Source organism: Rhinolophus sinicus, chromosome 13, assembly GCF_057876585.1.
Source record: "Rhinolophus sinicus isolate RSI-liver-muscle chromosome 13, RSI-T2T, whole genome shotgun sequence".
In the NCBI taxonomy this organism is placed as follows: Eukaryota; Metazoa; Chordata; class Mammalia; order Chiroptera; family Rhinolophidae; genus Rhinolophus; species Rhinolophus sinicus.
The window spans coordinates 8,793,313-8,812,722 of NC_142513.1; the positions used below are offsets into that span (position 1 = coordinate 8,793,313).

Sequence of the window (19,410 nt, forward strand, 5' to 3'; positions counted from 1 at the left end):
TCTTCCACATTCGTCCCCACCCAGACAAGAGGATTTGATCAACCCTCTCCAAAAAAATAAATAAATAAAACAAACAAACCAGGGTAAGAGGCAAAAGCAGAGAGAGCAAAAGGATTCAGGAAGGAACCCAATGCCAAACCCCGCCACGGGCTATGGCCTGGGCAAGAGGCTTCTCCTAGGCCTCACAGGCCTGCAGCCATTTCCTGGCTGTCTCCATGTTTGCCTGGTGAACTGCGCAGAGCTGAGAAAAGTTAAATATAGTCTTAGCATCCCCGCTGAACGGCTCCCTGCATCGGTGCCCGAGAGTGCCACCTGGTGGCCCACGCCTGGCTCCTCTGTGGAATAAAAACCATCTCAAGGGGAAGGACATTGTCAAGATGGCCGCCTCAGGAAGCCTTGGTGTTGAGAGTGTGAATGAGGGTGTGAGAGAGAATGCGTGTGAGCAACCGCTGGCCGCTGCCCCACTCCTCCTGGTTACTAAATCACCACCAAAATGGCTTCCCCAGAACACTCCAAGAAGGGCCTGGAGTCTGGCCTGGGTCTAAACCCACACCTCAGGCAGACACTCACCATGTCAGTCAGGCTGCAAAACTCTTCCAGTCTGAGGAGCATTCCCTCGATGGTCTCTTCCACCTCCTTCGCCTGGAAAGAGACAATATCCTGGAGATTAGCAAGTGGTTTCCAGGGAGACAAACGCCCTTCATTTTTCTTTTTTTAAAAGCAAACGAAATCTTAGGATTATCTGCCCAGTTCTCTCAAACCTCCTTTCCCTTTTCAAAACCTCTCATTTGAAAGAGTGATAAGCTGGCAGCAATCTTGATACCTGTGTACAGAGGACTGGTTAAAACCACCATGGACCATTGGTCTATGCAGTTTTCAAAAGAAACGAGATAAATAAATACCAACAGGAAATGACAAAGCTACCTTTACCATCCCTGTTGTTCAGATGAGGAAACTGAGGCTCAGAGAGGTGAGGTAACCTGCTCAAGATCACACAGCAGCCAGTGATGGGGCCAGGATTCTCATGTAGTTTTGAGTCCATGGCCTTAAAGCCTGCTCTTAAAAACACCGAGAAATAGTTCCTAAGAAATACCATGGAGAAGAAACACAAGTTGTAGAAGATGTCGAGTATCAACCTATCCTTGTAACACCACCAAAATACGTACGTGGTCAACAGACAAAGGCCTGCAATGATATGTACCAACCTGCTAATAGTCAATATACTTACACTAAAATATGATTCATTGTTTATCTGAAATTCAAATTTAACTGGGCATCCGGTAGTTTCTCTGGAAACCCTATTCACGGTGCTTACTTAGTCCTGGGGAGTAGGGATTGGGGGAGGGGTCTGACAAGGGAGGCTTGAAGGTTTTATGTTATTTGAAGGGTCCAAAACTCAAAAGTTATCAGGGCCAGCCATTAACATAAATGAGGGGAGCAGGCCACCGGGGCCTGTGGTGATCTGAAAGTGCTTGCCCAGTTCTAGCGCAAGTAGCCACTCAGGAAACAGGCTCAGGGGTGTCAGATCCTTCCATTTTTCAAGAGAAGCCAGAAATTCTAATGCTATGGGAAATGTCCCAATTTTTAAATAGTGGCACAAATTAAAGAAAAAAAAAATTTTTTTAACACTCCCTGGGCCAAGCAAAACATGAACGTGAAAAGGTCTGCCAGTTTATAACCCCTGCTTTAATCACTTGCGTAAAAATAAGCTTGAACTTTTTCCTACCTCAAGTATGTATAATTTTCATGGCTTATAAAATACCTGCATTTCTTCTTCTTCTTTTTAAATTACCAGGCATGTAGGAAGAAACTTCACCTAGACCATGAACCACTTTCTCTGGCTTACCAGGGCAAATTATTCTGCTCCAGGCAGGCAACACCGGACATTTCTGGGCAGGCCTGGTGCCCGCCGTCCCCCCTCCCCCCACACACACCTGAATGTTCCCCTCACCACCCACTTGTCCCCTGAGAAATGTTTATACAGTGTCAGAGCCTACTGCTTGCAGCCCCAGCCATCGCTTCCACAACAAAATAAACGACTGCACACACACACACACGCACACACACACACACACACATCTTTCTGGCTAGAATATAAATAGTACCCAGTGGCAAATTTAAACTCTGGAAGCTTCATCTCACAGCTGGGACTATTTCTGTGCCCGAACGGGGGAGGATTGACAGGGGAAGGCGACCTCAGTGGCGGGAGGACTGGGAACCACACAGGAAGTTCTCCCCACCCCTAAAATAAAATCATGGTAAAAAAAAGTCCTTGATGCACTCAGGCATAAAAAAGGAGCCGAGAGACCACTGAGGTGGGAGGGGGTTGGTCCTTCCTCCTGATGTGAAGGAAATGATAGCAAGAGATGGGAGAGGAACACAGGTGCGGAAGACCCCCTTCCAGAGCTCGGGTGCAGGCAACGCAGACCCCACCCCAGCTGACAGGCTGCCTCCTCCCCAAGGCGTGCCTGAAGCTCTCTGCTCGTAGGAAGCAAATCTTAACCTTCCCCAGCATGTGCAGAAAGGAAGTGAGTCAGTCCTGGGTTCAAATCCTGTCTTCTCTTTGGCCAGCCACGTGACCTTAACCCAAGGGCTTAACCTCTGCGCTCTGGTTGGTTCCCTGTGACAGGAACCACCACTGGGGGTCCTGTTAGGAGGTTAACAAGACATCATCAGTGTGGCCAAATCATTTAGTACAGTGCTGACACACAGTAGATGTTTAATAAGAGGTTGCTTTCTATATCTTCCACTGGACCATAAAAACAATGGCAAATCACTATATATATGGATTATCTCATTTGATTCTCAGAACCCCATCCAGTAGGTACTGTAATTTCCCCCTTTTTATGGATTGAGAAGCAAAGGACCAGAGAGCTTACGTCACTTGCTCAAGGACACACAGCTCATAAATACTGAAGCCAGATTTGACCCTGAGCGCTCTGACTCCCAAGCTGAAGTTTGCAACCACCAAGATGCTCTTTGGGGAGGAGGAATGCTCTTTGTTGCTGCTTGTCAGCTATGGCCTCCTCCTGGTACCTAGGGCAGTGCCCCAAAGCAGGAGAGAGCAAAGAAAGCGTTGGCTGACTGTCTGGTCAAGACATTCCCAACCAACAGGAAGGAGCTCAGGAGTAGCTACCCCTCCAGGCGCACAAACCATTCATGGCACAATTTTCTCTCCAGATAATCCCATAAGTGGCCTCAGAAATCAGAGTCCTACAGGCTGCAGCCCACACACCTTTTCCACCAGCCCATAACAAAAATGAATGCCCTCGCCGTCCTTTATAACTCCCTGGGCACAAATTGTCCCACTCTGAGGGCAAGGAAGCAAATAGCTCACTTTAAGTGACATTCAGGGCATGACAGGTGGACATTTCTTTTTAACACGTATGAATCATGACATTCACTCTCTTTTTCCACATCCCCCTTCCCCCCAAAGTGCCAATCCAAGCTTCCCAGTGGCATGACAAAAAACCAAAAAGGGGCTGGCCCCAGCCCACCAAGGGACTGGCACAAGAAGACACAAAACGACCCTCCACCCACAGTCTTCTCCAATTCAACACATGGAAACGCCACTGTCCAGGTGCTCAGGCCAGATGCTGGGGGCACCTTTGACTTGTCTTTCTTTCTCACCCCCACTCCATCCAATCTGTATGTAAACCCTCTCAGTTCTGTTTTCAAAATGTATTTCCAATCCCACCGCTTCTCTCCACCTCCCTCACAACCATCTGGGCACCCTCCTCTCTTTGCTGAGACTGTCGCAGTGGCCTGCTCACTGGTCCCCCGCTTCCTCTTTTGCTCTTTTCCCATCTATTCCTCTGAAAGATCCTGTTAAAACCAAAGCCCTCCTCAGCTCAAAAGTGTCCCCTGTACCACTAGGATGGCTATGACTGCAAAAGTGGAAAACAGTAAGTGTTGGCAAGGACGTGGGGCAACCGAAACCCTCACACACTGCTGGTAGGAGCGTGAAAGTGTGCAGCTGCTGTGGAAGCCAGTCTGGCAGTTTTTCAGAAGGTTAAACATAGAGTTAGCCTCTGATCCAGCAGGATATCCGAAATAATTGAAAACCTACGTTCTTAACAAAAACTTCTACGTTATTCACAATACACAAAACGTTAAAATAACTCAATGTCCATCAAGTGATGAATGGACGGACAAAATGTAGTCTATTCGTACAATGGAATATTATTTGGCAATAAAAATGACATCCTGACACATGCTACAACATGGATGAACCTTGAAAACATGCTGAGTGAAAGAAGCCAGACACAAAAGTCATGTAGTACACGATTGCTTTGATGTGAGTGTCCAGAAGAGGCAAATGCAGGGAGACAGAAAGTATATTAGTGGTTGGCTCTCCCTAAGGGATGGGAGGAGGGGGCAATCGGGAGTAACTGCTAATGGTTATGGGGTTTCATTTTTGAGTGATGGAAATATTCTGGAATAAGGTCACGGTGATGCTTGTACAACACAGTAAATGTACTAAAAACCACTGAATTAGAATACTTTAAAGTGGTCAATTTTAGGTTACATGAATCACATCTTAATTTTTTAAAAAAAATCATCCCCTGTTCTTCACTTCACTCAGTAATGCCAAACGGAGGCCTCCCAGCCTCACGCCATCTGGACCTTCCACCTCCTCTGCAAGCTCATCATCTACTGCTCACTCCCCCCCAACCACACCACATCCTCACCCCAGGGCCTTTGCACTTGCTGGCCCCTTTACTGGTAAAGCTCATCCCACACTTCCTTTGCTCAACTGTCTCTCCTCAGACAGCCCTTCTCTGAGAGCACGCAGCTCCCCTACCACTCCGTGTTCTGCTCCAATTTATCTGTCTCTTTAGTTTCACCACCAGCAAACATAGTATGTATTTTACTTGTTTCTTCTCATGTTCCGCCACCAGAATGAAAGTTCCTGAAGGGCAGGGGTTTTAGTCTCTTTTATTCATTCACCTTTGTACTCCCAAGGCCTAAAACAATGCTTAACACATAGTAGGCGCTTGTGTTCCTAAAGATGACCCTCCAACAGCCTCCTATCCTTTATACCTTTGCACAATATGACTTTTCCACTTTGCCCATGAGAAGCGGGGGATCCATTCTTCCCCACCCCTGAATCTGGCTGGGTCCGTGACTTGCTTTGACCAACAGAATGTGGTAGAAGCAACGCTCTGTGACTTCTGGGTCTACGCCTCAAGAGCGTTTGCAGCATCTCATGAACCCTCTTAAAAGCCTTCGGCCATGTAAAGAAATCCAGGCCACTCTGCTGGAGAGGCCACATGCAGGAGAACTGAGACGCCCCAGCCGACAGCACCAACTGCCTGACATACGTATGAGTGACACCACGTTGCCCCTCCCAGTGCAGCCAAGCCACCAGCTGAATGCAGCCGCATGTGTATGCCCAGCCAACACCATGGGGGCAGAAGGACCGCTCGGATGAGTCCCCCACCAGCCTGCAAAATCATTCGCCATAAAATGGTAATTGTTTTCAGCCACTAAGGTTTGGGGTAGTTCGTTACCTGGCAATTGGTAACCAATATTCATTGCAGGAAAGAAAGGAAGGAGGGAGGGAGGAAGGAAAGAAAAATGAGCCAGGGGAGGGGCAAAAAGTATACTCTCCTGGAGGACAGCGGCCTAGAGTGCTGTGTGGACTACATCTCGGGCCAGCTCCGTGCCTCAGTTTCCCTGTTCAAAAACTGGGGGGAAACAATCCTCAGACTGTCTCTGTCTCGAGATAAAAGCTGAGGAGGGTCAGCTAAGTAATTTCTCTGGGTTACTCTTGGTGAGATGCTGTACCCATAAAAGACATGACTGTAACTTGGGCCCTACTAGGATCTCCAAACTCAAAAGGACAGAGAAACTAGGCAGAAAATGAATGCAGGAAAGTGGGCCACGCTTAAGAATACGTTTTCTGCACACTGCTTATTTTCAGTTTCCCACTTCCGACAGAGACGTTTTACTTTTCTCTAAGAAACACAGCAGCACAAGCAAGACAATCATGGTAGCCGGGCAGGGAAACACCAGGGAGGGGTGGGGCCTGTGGCAAACAGGAGACCTGTTTCCCCATCTAAGGAGGGCGGCTGCTACTGGGTTCCAGTGGATGGTTCCAGGGGAAAACGTGCTACACCTGTTTTGTTCAAGAAAAATGTTGATCCAGATATTTACGCGAACCCTCCCAATTCAAAAGTGTTCAAAACTAACCTGAAAATTAAAAAACACTACGATGGCCACACAAACCTGTCTGCGGGCTAAACGGGGCCTTGAACCTCTGGCCTACTGGTGTCTTTTAAAACACAAACATATATGAAATGTCCAAAATAGGCAAATCTATAGAGACAGAAAGTAGATTAGTGGGGGGCTCGGGGGAGTGAGAGCTAAGGGGAAGAGGGTTTCTTCCTGATGAAAATGTTCTAAAATTGACTGCGGTTGATGGTTGTGCAACTCTGAATATACAAAGAACCATTAAATTGTACACTTTAAATAGGTGAATTGTGTGGTATGTAAATTGTATCACACTGATGCTGTAACACACACACACACAAACATACACACACAGGAGACTTCTAGAAACCACAAGGTCCTCAGCCCAGGCCAGGAGCAGGGACCCAGAAGACTTGCACTTTTATTGCAACATTTTTAGAGAGGCCAGACATCTGGATTTCTATGTGACACTCCCACTTGTTAGAAGTTGGCAACTACTTAGCAGTTTTTAAATCCCATCACTGAGCCAGCCAGAGGACACCCATTTACAGCCACATGCAGTTCCAGGGTGGCTTTTGGGCATTTGGGCAGCACCAAGTTCTGCACCTGCCCCAGGCTTCCTCCAGCCAGGCTGGGCCGTGAGTACGTGACAGGGGTGAAAATGAAATGGGCCCCTGCACCGAGGGACCTGTCCACACACAGGGCACGTAATTAGGGATGGCACCTCTTCCCCAAAAGCACACATGGTGGCCCCCTCAGATGACAGCAAAAGCAAAGGTCTTTTCAATGTCCGATGTGGGTGTTTACCCTTCCACCAGACTGACGGGAGACAGAAAAAGCAGCCTCACCCCTGCGCACAGGGTGATAGGGCTGAAATGATGGTAGAAAATACTGGGAGCTGGGACAAGCCACAAATGAAGGGATTCTCTAAAGGGCCTTGTGCTGGAATTGTCAACCAGGAAGGACCTGGCACGTTAGATGATAATCCACATCCCAAAAGGGGGGCACAGAATGCCTTCCTCCAGGCCCCCAAAGCAGGGTAAACAAGAGTTCCCATCACCCTTGACCTTGAAGTTTGAAAGTCCAGAAAGGGCTGACCACTCTACACTACAAGAAGGTTAACTTGGCAGCAGCAACCAAAAGTTAAAATGCACAAAGCCTTGGACTCAGGAATTCCCCCACTAGGTTTCATCCCGCAGACATGACGTGCACAGACAAAGGCAAAATGATGTGCCCACAGAGAAACTCATTGCAAAGACTTTGTGACAGCAAAAGACTCCACGTAATCTAAATGCCCATCAATAGAGGAATGGTTACCTAAATTATAATTCGGAAAGGCAATAAAATTCTGTTTAGCAGCAAAAATAATCGGGCAGCTCTCTGTGCACTCATATGGGAAGATCCCCAAGACACACTGAGTGAAAAAAGCACGATGCAAAAAGGGGAGGGGCGCGTGGCGGGGGAGGAGGGGAACCTGTCATGCCTGCCCCCAGAAGTGGACACAAACCTGAACAGCAGTGACCTCTGCAGAGAGCAGCAGGGGCCTGAGCACACAGGCTAGGAGGGGCTCACTCATCGCTCTCTGGCCACTGGGGTCTTGGGATTTTGTAGCACATGCATCCCTTTTTATTTATTTTTAAAGCAAACCTTATTAAAAAAGCAAAACCAACTCCAGTTTTAGAAGAACCCACAGGTCAAACTTCTGCCACACTTGCACCAAGGAATAAGTTCTGGTCCCGTAAGAGAACCAGTGGCTCGTTTGGACCATGCGTTCGTTCGGCAGCTGTGTTTTGCAAACAAAAATCTGGAATCTCTGGTTGGTCAGAAAGCTAACACGGGACTTCCAGGCCTACAGGAGGCCAGGCTGGTGAGTGAAAACTCGTGATCTTCAGCACCAGTGAAGGGCTGACGTCGTCCACTGATAAACATTGTCAGTCCCCGGCAGCTTCCCACTTGCTCTGTTTGAGCGCCCTAAGGACAAAAGTGCCCCACCCGCACTCTCACCTCCCAGAGCCTGGCACAGTGCCTGCACCTAGTACCTGCTCAGTAAACATCTGTAGAATGAATACATGAATAATCGTAGCTAATGTCCCCAAAGCGCTCACTATGGGCCAGACCCTGCGCCAAGCATTTCCCATGGATTAGCTCACCCACCCACAACCACTGTATGAGATGAGACAAGTCAAAGAGAGGCAGTGAGCACAGGGCCGAGATCTGAACCCCGACATGTGGCTCCAGAGCCCACATCCTCCCACCACTCAGCCCGCCTGACCAGGGGCAGGAGGGTTGGGGGTCCACACATCAGTAAAGGATGTTTCTTCAAATGATACATAGAGTCACTCAGTACCAGGCACCGTGGACACAGCAGCAGGCAGGACAGATGGGGTCCTGCCCCATAGGGCTGCCACTGGAAGTGGGGCATTCACAGAAGTGGGGCAGATCCCACTTCCACTGATAGGACCTGTGTGATCTCAGGCAGGTCAGGCCAGGTGTCCCCAAGCAGGCTGGGCATCAGAATCACTGGGAGGGTGTTGACAAGCCCAGATCCCCAGGCCTGGACCTCCCTCAGACGTGTCCCCACAAACAGTTTTCCACCAGCAGCCACAGTGATTTTCCAAAAGACTAATCAGACTAGGTCACTCCAGGCTTAAAACCCTGTGGAGAGCTGTTTGAGTCCCAGCACCCAGGTGGCACCCATAGCAGTGAAATCAGAGTATCCAGGGGTAGGAGCCAGGCATCCGTTTTTTTGTTTGTTTTGTTTTGGAAGATCCCCAGATGACTCCAACATTGGCAAAGTTTGGGAACCATGCCCTGTGTCAGTGCATTCAAACTCAGCTATACCCCACTCCACCCCACCCCACCCCATTCCACCCCACCCCACCCCACCCCACCCTAGCCCTAGAGATTGATTTAACTTCATCTCCTATATACAGATGTATGAAATCGAGGTTTTTTGCCTTTTTAAGTTTTCACGTACACCGCACACAACTCTGTGTGTCTTGCTTTTCTCCCTTGACGCTGGAACTGGCAGGGAGTGGCGCGTTCAGAGCTGACAGGCTGCCGCCGCAGCCGGCCACTGTGCTGAAGCATCGCTGTGAGCAGCCCCTGCAAATGGGCACTGGGGTCGTTCCCATGAATCGGAACCTGTCTGCTTTAAAGCTTCTCAGCTGGTGCTGAGGGTCAGCCAGACTGGGAAGCTTTAGCCAAGGTTCCGGGCTGACCCTCCCCCAAAGCAGGCTCATCCTGTGCTAAGAGGCCAGGATGGCTCTCTCCACGGCAGGTAGGAAGACAGGAACTTCCTCCTGAGGGAGGCCAGCCCACTTTGGCCGGGGCCTCCCACACCCTGAAGGCTGATTCAGGGGGCGTGGCCAGCTGAGTCCGTGTCCACCTGACAGCCGCATCAGCGGTCCCCCTGCTGTCACGCCAGCCCCTCCAACACAGTCCAGCACTGCAGACATAAGTCCATAAATCTGATGTCATCTTCCCCTGCTCATACCTGGCTGGCTCCTGCTCAGGCCTCCATGCATGACCCCAGAATGGGATCCAGACTCCTCCCCAAGGCCTCAGGTGCTGGTCCAGTGCCACCCACTCTCCCCCTTGATCACTGAGGTCCCCCCCAACTCGGGCACCCCCTCATATCTCCCCTGTGGCCGTGCACATGCTGCCAGATCTTTGCCCTGTGGCACCTTCTCATCGCAGCCCCTCAGGTGTCTCCTTTATGTCCTTTATCACAATTTAGTTACTCTGATCATTATTACCCTGCTAATCCCCCGACTGCCATGTCAGTCCTCCAGGGCAGGCACCACACCTGTCTCAATGGCCTCTCCCTGGTTGGTGCCCAGTGCAACGCCCGGCACACAGCACGTCTGCCATGAAGATCTGAAGAACAAATTAATACAGAAGCACAACTTAAGACAGAGTACACTGTGCCCCGCTCTACCTACAGACTCCTAATCGAAACGCCCAAAGCTTGAATGCCCAAAGGGGACCAGCAGGTCACAAGGACACGACATGTGTGGGGGACTAGGGGTTCCTGTGGGCACATGGTGTTTGCCAGGTTGGAATTCATAGAACATTCTTTGCCTCCACAAAGAAACAGCCTCTTCTACATTTTTCTTGAAACTCAAGAGCATCTTTGGTTAATTTGTTTTCCTATTTTAGTCCAGACACATGGTTTATAGAAATCGTTCCCTTTCCTCTTATGACGACTACAGGAAAATCGAAAGTTCGAGCACAAGGGTAAACGGTAACTGAAACCAGCCTCAGTACGGGGGAGACAAAAGGGAAACGTGGGGACTGTGGCAAACAGGGTAAAACTAGGAAACACAGACCTAGGATTTATCAGACTGTCCACTATTTTAAATAATCAAGAAACTCAGGTTTTGCATGAAAATTCTCCATTTTAAAAACTCTGTGGATTGAACCAATCACATCAGAGTGCTGGATTCAGCCTCGGGGCCACCAGTTTGTAAACCCCACATGTGGTTAAAAGACCCAGGTCCCCCATCCTTCTCTGCTCACTCAAGCAAAGACCCTGCAAGTGAGAAAGTTCTGGCTTCCTTTATTTCTTCCATCTAGGCCGTTAACCCCATCTGTGGGCCATAACTGTCCTGTGTCCCAGCACAGGCACCAAATGGAATTCTGAAAGAACCTGCTGAGGAATTCACCCGTGGGTGGGTATCAGTGCTCGGCCCTGCGGGAGCACCCTGAGCTCACCTCCTTGTAAATCACAGGCCACCAAGAGGCAAACATCTCTCTCTCTCCCTGCTACCTTGAAACAGCTTCCAGAAACCCCCTCGAAACTTCCCCCGAAAGAGGAAGTTCAAACCAGAGAAAGAGAGAAATCAAAACACAAAAAACCTGGTTGGACAAAAAAGCCCATGGGCACTGGAACTAGTAAAACATTCACCTGCCAACCAACCTCAATACACTGCCCTTCAGGGGCTCCTGGATCCTGGGAGACAGAGCGAAGTCCCAGGCACGGCTTCTGCCTTCCTCACTAACTACATCTGCCACTGCTCCCTCTTCTGTCTGCTCCTTTTCTACCCTGAAGAACACCTGCTTTGTCCCACTTGCAAGACCTATTTCTTCTGCTTGAAATATTTCTCTCCTCCTTCTCAGCCAACTCCTATTCATGCTTCAGGGCTCAACCCAAAATGATGCTGCCTCAGGGAAGCCCTCCCTGATCACACCCAGACAGGGTCAGGGTCCCTATGCTATTCACCCTCCTGGATCCTAGATCTGTTCTTCCTCTTCCCTGCACATTTCCCCATGGTTACTACTCGGGTCTCAGCTTCCTCAGAGAGGCCTTCTCTACCCCTTGTCTCACAGACACAGATACCTGCTATCACATCACCCCATGTTATGTTCTCCACGGCATTCATCACAAGTTAGAGGTTTTGTGTTACATGTTTATTGTCCCATGAGAGCAAGGCTCTGGTGTGTTTCACTGCTGTGGTATCACCAGTACACTGCACACAGAGGGGCTCGAGGTGTTGAATGAAGCAGGTCCACTTTGCCAGGAACCCCAGCACACCCCTAAGGCTGGAATGGGCTGGTCTGAGACTCCTACTGCTCCATTTAACAGCTAAAAGAGCTCTTATGAGAAGGGCTGATGTGGGAGGGACCTGCTGCCCAGGCCTGTTCCCAAACCAGACCTCCCTTCTCCAGCTCCCTTGCCCATCTACAAACAGCTTCAGCTCAGGGACCTGCTAATGAATTAAGCTTTAAGTAGAGGCTGTAAATGACTCTGCTGTAGCAGATTCTGCTTCTTTTGGTAAATAAACTTCAGTAAGTGCTCTACATGGGTTTATTGCCGAACGGAGCTACAGGGAGCGGGGCTCTTCATTACAGCTCTTACAAATGAGCGTGAGCCAACCCGTGTCTGAATTAAAGAGAGCCCAGAGTGAGAAAATGAAGCTAAAGCACACAGTTTCTCTTGCAGGCTGTCCCTAATAGAGACAAACTGAAGCTGAGGTTTAGCCACTGGGCACAGTGACATCTCCCTGCTGAGAGCAAGGGAAAGAAGGAACAAGAAAGACACTCAGGTTTCTTAAACCAATGAAAAACTGCAGACAACCCAAGTGCCCATCCCTGGGGCCGTGGTTCCTGAGTTACAGTACATCCATAGGATGTCCCTTATTCCTGGAGGGCCTCCGTCTTCTCAGCTATAAAACCGCCACGAAACCTCCTAGCCACTGACTCACTGCCAGGATGCAGTGTCACATTATCCGTGACCAGAGTTCTGCACATTGCCGCACACAGCCCGTGCCCAGGAAACGGGAGTCATTATTATTTGATTGTGGGATCCTAGGAAGGCAAAGAATCGTGCAGACCTACACGCGCCCTGACAAAAGCCACCAGCTTCATATGCCTGTTGGGCACTTAAAATGTGGGCGGTCCGAGCTGAGATGTGTTGTAAGTTCAATAGGGAAAACCTGATTTGGAAAACTTAGTTCAAAGAAAAGGATGGAAACATCTCATTAAGTTTTCTTACACTGAGTCCATGTTGAATTGATATACTGGATACTGTTATTTGAAATACATTGAAACTAATTGCACCTGTTTCTTTTTCCTTTTTTTATGTGGCTTCTACGGTAGAACATTTAAAATGACATGAATGGCTCATGTTTATGGCTCAGATTAGATTTCTATTGGACACCTCTTACAGATACATTCTGATATGGAACTATGTCCACACTATTTTTTTTTAAATTGAGATACATCGTTCCCATAACATGAAGTTCACCCTTTTCAAGTATACAATTCGATGGTTTTCAGTATATTCACAAAGTTGTGCAACCATCACCAATAATTCCAGAAAAATTTCATCACCCTGGAAAGAAGCCCTGTACCTTACTATTAGCGTTCACTCCCCATTTGCTCATGCTGTTTTGAGTAAAGAAAAGTGAGTTGCCGCACAGTATTACAGTGTCAAGTGGGGTTTTATATTATTTATATACATAACCACATCTGTAAACGCGTTTTTAAATGTTTGCAACGGTGTACACCAAACTCTTAATGACAGTTATCTCAGGGAACTAGAGTCGGGGTGGGAGAGAGAAGGAAGCCGGTGCTCAGCCTTTATTTTATATACTTCTGTACTGCTTTTGAGATTTAAAAAGAGAAAGAGTTGAATTTCTAGCCCTAAATAAATAACTCCTGGTGAACTGGGGTAAATAACTTTTTCACGGCACTGTCAAAAACTGGCTTCAGCTGGAAGATTAAAGGTCTAGTTTTAGATCTGTTTTTTATTCTATGCGTTCAAAATAGAAAGTACAGCCAGAGATTAGGTATTTTCCCTCCTAGCAACGTCCCCGCACAGACGCAGCCTGCCCGCTCCCCCCACCCCCCCACGGCATCTGGCAAAAGGCTTGCAGCGGGGCGCCTGAGTGGCCCGGTAGTGGTCGGCCTTCCCAAGAGTCCAGCCTGGCCAAGGGCGGCAGCTCCCAGCGCGCCTGGGTCCGGCGTCCCGGCCGATGCTGGGGAGTCCCGGCTGGGGATGGGAGCCGAGTCTGAGTCCCCGGAGGCCGTCGGCTGGAAGAGATGCGCGACCTGCCGCGGATCTCTGGGTGGCGCCAGGCAGTCACCACTCCGCAAGGGACCGGACCCTTCGGGCCTCCCACTCCAGGCCCGAAGCCCCTGCGCCGGGTGCGAGAGGATGCTGCAGGGAAGCGGAGGGTTCGTGTCCGGGTCCCAGACCGCTGGGGGCCCGCATCCGTCCACTCCTCCCGCCCGGGCGCGCGGGCTCCGGACCCTCAATCCAAAGACCCGTCTCTCGGACCTCCATCCCCCGTCCCCTACCTCAGCCCGGGGCTCGGGAGTCAGGAAGAGCGCGAGCTCGCGCGCTCCGCTGCGCACGGGCTCCGGCTGGTCGGCGTCCACAAGCAGCATCAGGAGCGCGGCAGGATCCAGCTGGCAGAAGCTTCTGGGGAGCGGGTCACCGCGCCCCGACCTCAGAGCCCCGCCCCCGGCGGGCTGCATGCCCCGCGGCCCGCCTGGCGGAGGCGGGGCAGGTGCGCACCCGGCGGCCGCGGCCTGTGACTCCTGAAGCAGCGGGCTGAGTGGGCAGCGCCACCCAGTGGCGTGCATTGCTCATTGCTCCCGGCCCTCGCACCACCTGGTAAACCAGAGATTCTCTAACTCGCAGATTGCAATCTCTTGGGGCTCTTATAAAACTTCCGACATCCAGCCCACACACAGTCTGGGGGGCTTCAACCTGGGCATCAGTACTTTTTGAAGTTCACCAGGTGATTTCAACATACATCCGAGTTTGAGAACCATCGCTATAAACGACCCCTTTCCGTTGGAATCCGGGGAAGCAGTGGTTCCCAGCAGCCCGCGGCACTTGAGAGCGCCCTGGGGAGCTTTTAATGGCCGGGAAGCCAGGCCTCACCCCAGGCCGATACAATCAGAATCCCTAGAAGTGGGACTTTGGCATTAGTTGTTCTTAAAGTTCCTCGGGTGAACCAGCGTGCACCCAGGAAAGGGACCGGCTATCCTAGAGAATCCTTTCATTTCAAGACCAGAGCACCCCCAACACACACAAGGCCTGTCCTCCAGCATCAGTGCCAGGCTGAGAGTGCTGGAAATTAGGGAAGGTGGGGGTGGCGGTGTTCTTCTTCCCAGGGGCAGCTTTTAAAATAAGCTGCCCAGGGAATTCTTCAGCGCCCTAAATCTTACTCCTCATACACCTCTAAGAGGCTTGTCTAGACCCAGTTTAAAGGATGCATAGGGTGGAGTACATCCCCACAAAGCCAGGCCAATAAAGTACTAAACAAGATAAAGAGGTATGGGGACGTCTAGAGCTCCAATTTTTCCCTTGATGTCTTTTCTTTAAAAAAAAAATTTTTTTTAATTCGTTTTTAAAAATCGGGCTGGGCTTAGGGTTGCAAATAAATATACAAGACGCCCCTCACCCTCCTTCTGTTAAATCTGAATTTATATTTTATCTGACAACCGTAGGTAGGAGGTTGTCAGCAATGCTTGATCTGCCTTCTGGGTAATCCGTCACTGCACAATTCCCACTTTCACATTTGCCCACTCCTAATTTCTCTACATCCCTGCCCAAACATTCAGGCCTTCCGGCCAGAGTCATTTTCCAGAAAATTCTTGGCAAAGACTTGGGCCTCAGGTGCTTAGGAAAAGGATTTGATAGGAACTTACTGAACTTGCACTTGGCCATTCATTACTGTCAGATCTCCCTGGTGCTCAGAGCCCTTCCCAGCATCACAAACACACCCAGGAACGGAGATCAGCCCCTCACCCCTGCAGGCTGGCTGGGCCCTCCCTTGGAAAAGTCCAGAAGTGGCCTCAGAGTAGCCAAATAGGCCTGAGTACAGCAAACCTCCCAAACCTCAAAAACATAACGCTAAGAAAAAAAGAAAAAAGAAAAAAAAAAAAAGACGAGTTGCAGAAGGCTGGGTAAGGCACTCTGCCATTAACATAAAGTTTTAAAAACATGCAAAAGCACACTATATATTGTTTATGGATACAGACATATGGAGTGAAAATATAAAGCTGTGCATGAGAAAGAGGCAGCAGTCAGGAAAGTGGGTACTTTGGGGAGGGGGGAGAGGAAATTGGAGAAGGATATGAAAGGGGGGTTCAATTATATTTGTAACGTTTTATTTCTTCTGCTGTTACAATATTTCAACTTTTCGAATGCCCAAAGTGACTCATTAAAAGCAAAACAAAAAGCCTGGGATATTCACTGAAAGTGCAGATTGCCCAGACCCCGTCCCTGGAGATGGGGTGTCTGGGGAAGTGACCTGGGCTCTTCACAAGCATCAAAGCGATTTATACCCTGGGCCAAGTTGGCTGGCCAGCAGTCATTTTGTTTCTAGTCTCTTTCTTTTTTTTATTCTAATTGTGGGATTATGCCTTAGAAATAATTTGCTAAGAATACAGATGCTTGGAGCCCTGCGCCAACTTTCTGCACCAGCATCTTTGGGGAGCTGGGCACCTGGATTTTAAAAGCTCTGCAGCTGAGTCCCATGCGCACCAAAGTCTGAGGGTAACCCCTATCTTGGGAGCTCCCTCATGTTGCTGGCATTAGCCAGGGACCCCTGTGGCAAGCCAAATCGATGATTTTAAACAGAGGACTGGATTTTTAAAAATCTCCTGGCCTCTCAGTGCGCTGGATTCAAGCCCCAGCGCCCTGCCCCGGGTCCCCTGCTCTTGGGGAGACCGCGTCTGGGGAGGCGGCAAGCCTGAGACCTGGAATGCAGCCGGCCAGGGCCGCACCCTGCCCAAACCAGTTTGAACCAGCTGCGGGGATGGAGCCGTGGCGCGTCCCCACGAGCTCCCTCTGCCGTCCAAACCCGGCTCAGAGCTGCTGCTCCAGCCTCCTGCTCTCCATCCCAGCTTGGGGTGGGGACGCGGATGGCCGCCAGGCCCTCAAGGAGGCCAGGAGCCCTTGTAGCCTTCAGCTGGGCCCTGAGGTCACACACCCTTCCACCCCCACCCCATCTGGCTGCAAAATGGTTGCCTGTCTGTGTCTTTTCAAGATCAGTACTCCCAGCTCAGGCCTCAGGCACACAAGGTTCTACGTTAGCAATGGTTCCCAAGCTTGGCTGCAAACTCCTGGAGAACTTCCAGAAAATACTGATGCCCAGATCCCACCCCAGAGACTGATTTAATGGGTCTGAGGTATGGCCTCGGTTTGGTGAGGTTTGAAAGATCTTGCAGGTGATTCTAACCTGCATTATTCCCGTGCTTGCTTCACTCTGTGGGGATCCTGTGGCCCCTTGGTCTCTACAACAGTCCCTATTGCTAAGGTGTCCTGAGCGCTTCCCATGTGCCAGGCACTGGCCAGGTAGACAGGCCCTGCTATCACACCCATTTTACAGATGAAGAAACTGAGACATGGAGAAGTTAAATTACTCTCCCAGGATCAAAACTAGTAAATGGAAAAATGTGGAACTCAGATAATCTGATTCTAGAACCCAAATCCTTACCTGCTAGCCACCCCAAACTGCCCCCCCCCACAAGATAGTCCCCTTTCGGTCCCTGTGGCCCCACCCTAACCCAGCCTGGCCTGTTAGGAAAGCCCCGCCCCCATCCCAGATCACCCTTTTCGCTGCCCTCCCAAAGCATATTCTAGTCATCTCCCTTCGTGCTCATAATTTTTCAGCGGTTCCCTAGTACCCACCAAGTGAAGTTCAAAGACCTGGCCCTAGCTTGCCAATCTGTCTCTCACTGCTTTTTTTTTAAATCCTAAATTGAAAATGGGGGCCCATGGAGCAGGGCCAGGACTCAGGTGAGGCAAGAGAGGCACTTAGAATACAAACTGTAAAGGGCCTCACTCTCAGGTTTTGGTACCCAGGGCTGAAGGTCTCCTTGCATTATGTCCTCTGGGCATCCTACATGCCCTGGGCATCCCACATGCCCTGGGCATCCCACCTGCCTCTCCCAAGTCCTGGCCCTGCTACATAGTCTGAGACTGAATGTTTGCATCCTCCCAAAATTCATATGTTGGACCAAACCCCCAAGGTGATGGTATTAGGAGGTGAGGAAAATGGGAGGTGATTAAGTCCTAAAGGTGGAACCCTAATGAATGGGATTAGTGTTCTTATAAGAGACCCCAAGACAGCTCCCTCACCCCTTCCAGCCGGTGAGGACACCGTGAGAAGTCGGCTGTCTGCAACCTGTAAGCGAGTTCTCACCAGACACTGACTCTGCCAGAATCATGATCGTGGACTTCCCAGCCTCCAGAATGGTCAAAAATAAACGTCTTGTTTATAAGCCACGCGGCGGAGGGTATTCAGCTGCAGCAGCCTGAATGGACTAAGACGCCTGCAGACGTGTCTGGTTTGAACAACGTGGTGTTTAAATATGTATGTCATTCAATGTGGTGGCCTTTTACAGTTCACTTGTGGCTTCTCTCGAAAAGAAAGGGAAGATCAGGAAACCATGGGCCTGCCCTGTGGTCTGGCAGGACTTGGTCGGTGAAGGAGCCGGCAACTTTGCCCGTGTCTTCCCCAGTTGGTCCCTGTTAGTCCCTGAAGGTGCCCGGTTTCTGACTCTCTGGTCCCCTGAACATGTCCCTAGGTCTGCCAGGCTCCACACCCACGTCCAGCGTTTCTGGTCTGGGGTGCCCCAGCTGCCCCTGAAAAGTCCGCCCCCCCTGCCCTCCACCCAGCCTCCAAGGTCTGTCTTCAACGGCCCTTTTCTGACCCCCAAACAGATATGCCCTTTAAGCTTGCCTTCTGATACCTTCCACCTTCTGCTTAGTTGTTAGTTTACTACCACACAGGAAGTTCCTGGGGGACAAAGAATATGTCTCGTGCCTGTTGGGGGAATTGCAATAATTCCAGCAGTCTGCCTTTGCACATAGTAAGTCCTCAATCAACAGGTATCTGTAAAAAATTTTTTTCCTCTTCTTTTTATTTTTTAATTTATTTTTGAAATTTATTGGGGTGACAATTGTTAGTAAAATTGCATAGATTTCAGGTGTACAATTCTGTATTACATCATCTATAAATCCCATTGTGTGTTCACCACCCAGAGTCAGTTCTCCTTCCATCACCATATATTTGATCCCCCTTACCCTCATCTCCCACCCCCCACCCCCCTTACCCTCTGGTAACCACTAAACTATTGTCTGTGTCTATGAGTTTCTGTTTCTCATTTGTTTGTCTTGTTCTTTTGTTGTTCTGGGGGTATCTGTACAATTTGAAGTCACTCTCCTGCTTAGCATCTCCATTTCCCCACTAGCAAAATCATTTCGAACACAACCCCTCTCCATAGAAGCATCGGGAAAAGCCAGGTTGTAAAAGCATTTTTCTGTCACAGTTTTGAGATGATCGCTCCGTAGAACAGGAAACAGCAACAGGACTTCTTCCCATTCTCTCCCTGAAAAGGAAAGTTTGGAACATTCCCTGTGGTAATTCGATCAGTTTTTTCCTACTCCTTTCCCTTCCACAGCAGAACTACAGAAAGGGCCTTGGGTGGCAAGAGGCCCAGGGGTCAAGTTTCAACAGCCCCGTGCATGCCAACGGTTAGCTTTGGTCTTGGGAAGTGAGAGGGGAATCACGAGTTCAGAGGAAAGAGGACTTGTTACCCCTCCCAACTACTGACATGTGGGCGTCGTCTCTGCTTCCACCTAAACAGACAGTGGATGGACCACACTGCCCAACACAAGGTCTGAAAGAGACAGGACTTAGGTTGTGGAGGCCCGAGCTTAGAACTTTCTCATCCGGGCTCACAGCCCCT

The 19,410-nt window shown here is 49.8% G+C and overlaps 1 protein-coding gene across 1 annotated transcript in view; it reads right to left on the reverse strand.

Annotated features, from left to right (window-relative positions):
• Nucleotides 1-14,247, reverse strand: part of BCAS4 (breast carcinoma amplified sequence 4) — a 53,453-nt gene extending 39,206 nt beyond the window's left edge. Inside the window, exons 1-2 of the mRNA XM_019726091.3 lie at nucleotides 13,999-14,247; nucleotides 571-642 (exon numbers count right to left, since the gene is read on the reverse strand). Of these exons, the coding sequence (XP_019581650.2) occupies nucleotides 571-642; nucleotides 13,999-14,178 (252 nt within the window). The 5' untranslated portion in view covers nucleotides 14,179-14,247. The remainder of the gene's footprint in view (nucleotides 1-570; nucleotides 643-13,998) is intronic.
• Nucleotides 14,248-19,410: the final 5,163 nt, after the last annotated feature.